The sequence below is a fragment of the Priapulus caudatus genome, unplaced genomic scaffold, assembly GCF_000485595.1.
Source record: "Priapulus caudatus unplaced genomic scaffold, Priapulus_caudatus-5.0.1 Scaffold893, whole genome shotgun sequence".
NCBI classification, from domain to species: Eukaryota; Metazoa; Priapulida; class Priapulimorpha; order Priapulimorphida; family Priapulidae; genus Priapulus; species Priapulus caudatus.
The window spans coordinates 91,360-93,851 of record NW_014577954.1 but is presented as its reverse complement, the minus strand read 5'-3'; the positions used below and the strand labels follow the sequence as shown (position 1 = coordinate 93,851).

General features: G+C 56.7%; 1 protein-coding gene across 1 annotated transcript in view; it reads left to right on the top strand.

Annotated features, from left to right (window-relative positions):
* Nucleotides 1-1,294: 1,294 nt before the first annotated feature.
* Nucleotides 1,295-2,492, top strand: part of LOC106814258 (fibroblast growth factor 18-like) — a gene marked incomplete in the record, with an annotated part of 28,839 nt that continues 27,641 nt past the window's right edge. The window contains 1 exon segment of the mRNA XM_014818554.1: nt 1,295-1,852. Within this exon segment, the coding sequence (XP_014674040.1) occupies nt 1,824-1,852 (29 nt within the window).

Genomic DNA, 2,492 nt, shown 5'->3' with positions numbered 1-2,492 from the left:
CGCACACACACCAGACCACACGCGCGACGCACACCCACGCACCTCTCGCAACACCACAGACCAACAGCTCAGCCGCACACACCACGCCACACTCGCTCACACACAGACACAGCGCGCGCAACACCCACGCATCATCCGCACACACACAGACACACGCGCGCGCACACACCCACGCACACTCGCACACACATGAGATCACGCATGCGGCACACACCCACGCCACTCGTACCATACAGACACACGCGGCGCGCACACACACACAGCACTCTCCGAACACACACTGACACAACGCGCAGCGCAACCCAACGCACACTCCACACACACAGACACACGCGCGCACACACACCCACCGCACACTGCGCACCAGAACACCACGCGCGCGGCACACCACAAGCACACTCGGCAACACACAGACACCACTAGCGCGCGCACACAACCACGACCACAACTCGACAACACAGAACACGCGCAGCGCACACCCCACGCACACTCGCTCACACACAGACACACGCGCGCACACAACCCACGCACACTCGTAAACATAACAGACACAACGCAGCGCGGCGCACACACACCAACTCTCGCATCACACAAGACACCGCGGCGGGGCACACCACGCACACTCGCACACACACAGACAGCACGCGCACAGCAACAGCCCACGCGGAACACTTCGACACCGCTGTCTAGAGAGCAACAGATCGGTGACCTGGGCTGCCACCGTCTGCGCATGCGCGCTCCCCTTCGCCTGTTTGCCCCGTGCAAACAGCGACGATATATACTCTCGCATGCGGGCGCATTCTCACTACACATGCACCGCACCGCACACACGCATGCATTACGGGTGAGGTGCCCCCCCTCCTCCCCCCATATAGGCAACATGCCATCATTGTATACCTGCATGTCAGTACACCGCCGTGCGCGCTACGAGCCGTACGTCCACGTGCGCCTCCACACATCGTCAACGTCGTCAACGTCGTCGTCGTCGTCGTCGTCGTCGACGACGCTTCTGCAACCGTCGTCCGCTCGTGACGTCATCGCGACGAAACAAAAACGCGCTATTTAGAGAGGTTATTATCTCATGTCGATAAGTCGCTGCCGAGGCACGGACAAAAGACAAAAGTGGCTGCTAGCTGATTGAGGAGGCCCCTGTACTGTTACCGGCGGCAGGTATAATTGTAGTCCGCTCGCTGCGCGCTCATTGGCTGGCCGGCGTCACGTGAGTGACCTTCATTTGGTCAATGAAATTTCAGGCGCTAGCCCCTTGGCAGACGTCATAAAAATAGTTGTGGCAGTGAGAGACGGTTCGGATAGGCAGCGCTCCTCATCGGCGTCAAGATAGTGTGGCAGATACACCTGCGGTTTCGCTGAGATATACATACATATACGCACTCGTACGTACGTACACACTGGAATCAAATGTGATCGAATTACGGCACTGAGTTTTCGTCTGCGTATTCGTTTAGCGCTCGATGTGCTATGGTGTTTCGTGTGCTTGGTGTGTGATCGCTAGGTGATGTGAATGGAAGCAGGACCGCCAGCACACGCGATACGGCCTGATCGCAAACCGCGGACAACTAGAGACGAACAACTGTTAGATGTGATCGCGTGAGTGTGGACGGGGATTCTGACGTGCAGTACGGACCCAGCAGCGGGTTGCTAACACCGCTCTCGTGGATTACATACTCAACTCGTCACATAGTGTGGAGAGAGACGGCCGTCGCGGGCTGCCGCGCCCTCGGACTCGGACGCTCCGACCCACCGAGTCCAAGCCAGCCATTCTCGCGCTTACCAGACCAATACACGTCGCTGACAAGGATGAGATGCATGTTATCCATTACCTTTTGCTATTGTAAGTAGTCGTCGCCTCGGCCGACGACGGATGTTCATGTTCTTATAACTCTCTTACAGCCGTGGAGCGAGCACGCACACACGCACGCACGCACGCACGCACGCACTTGTGGTCGGTCTGCAGGTGTAATCATAGGGCAGCTCGGCATAAATGATAAATGTCGCACCGTATCGTATATCGCCGTGCATCTTGCACTCGCATTAAAAAAAAAATATACTCCACGGGGGCAGATAACATACTACTACATAGCGGTGCCCTCCTCGCTGAGACGGCAGGGTAAAGGGAGAAGTACAGAACAGAAGGAGTGTGAGTGCCTGCCTTCATCGCTGCATGCGGGGCTACGCGTATTGTGTGAGCTGCTGCTGACGTGCGAGGGTATGGTTCTCCTAGCTCAGCTATTATTCTCTTGATCTTTGCTATCTGCTATTTGTCTATATCTGTGCTGCTCGGTGTACACTGCGTGTGGTCGAGCAGGGCTGAACTGTGCCCTGTATGTACTGCTGGCGCGTACAGCGGTGAACGGGGCGGCCAGGTAGCATGGAATTCGCCACGGCTCTCTCTCTCTCTCTCTCTCTCTCTCTCTCTCTCTCTCTCTCTCTATCTATCTATCTGTCTATCTCTAGCACGCGCCTTCTCTCTC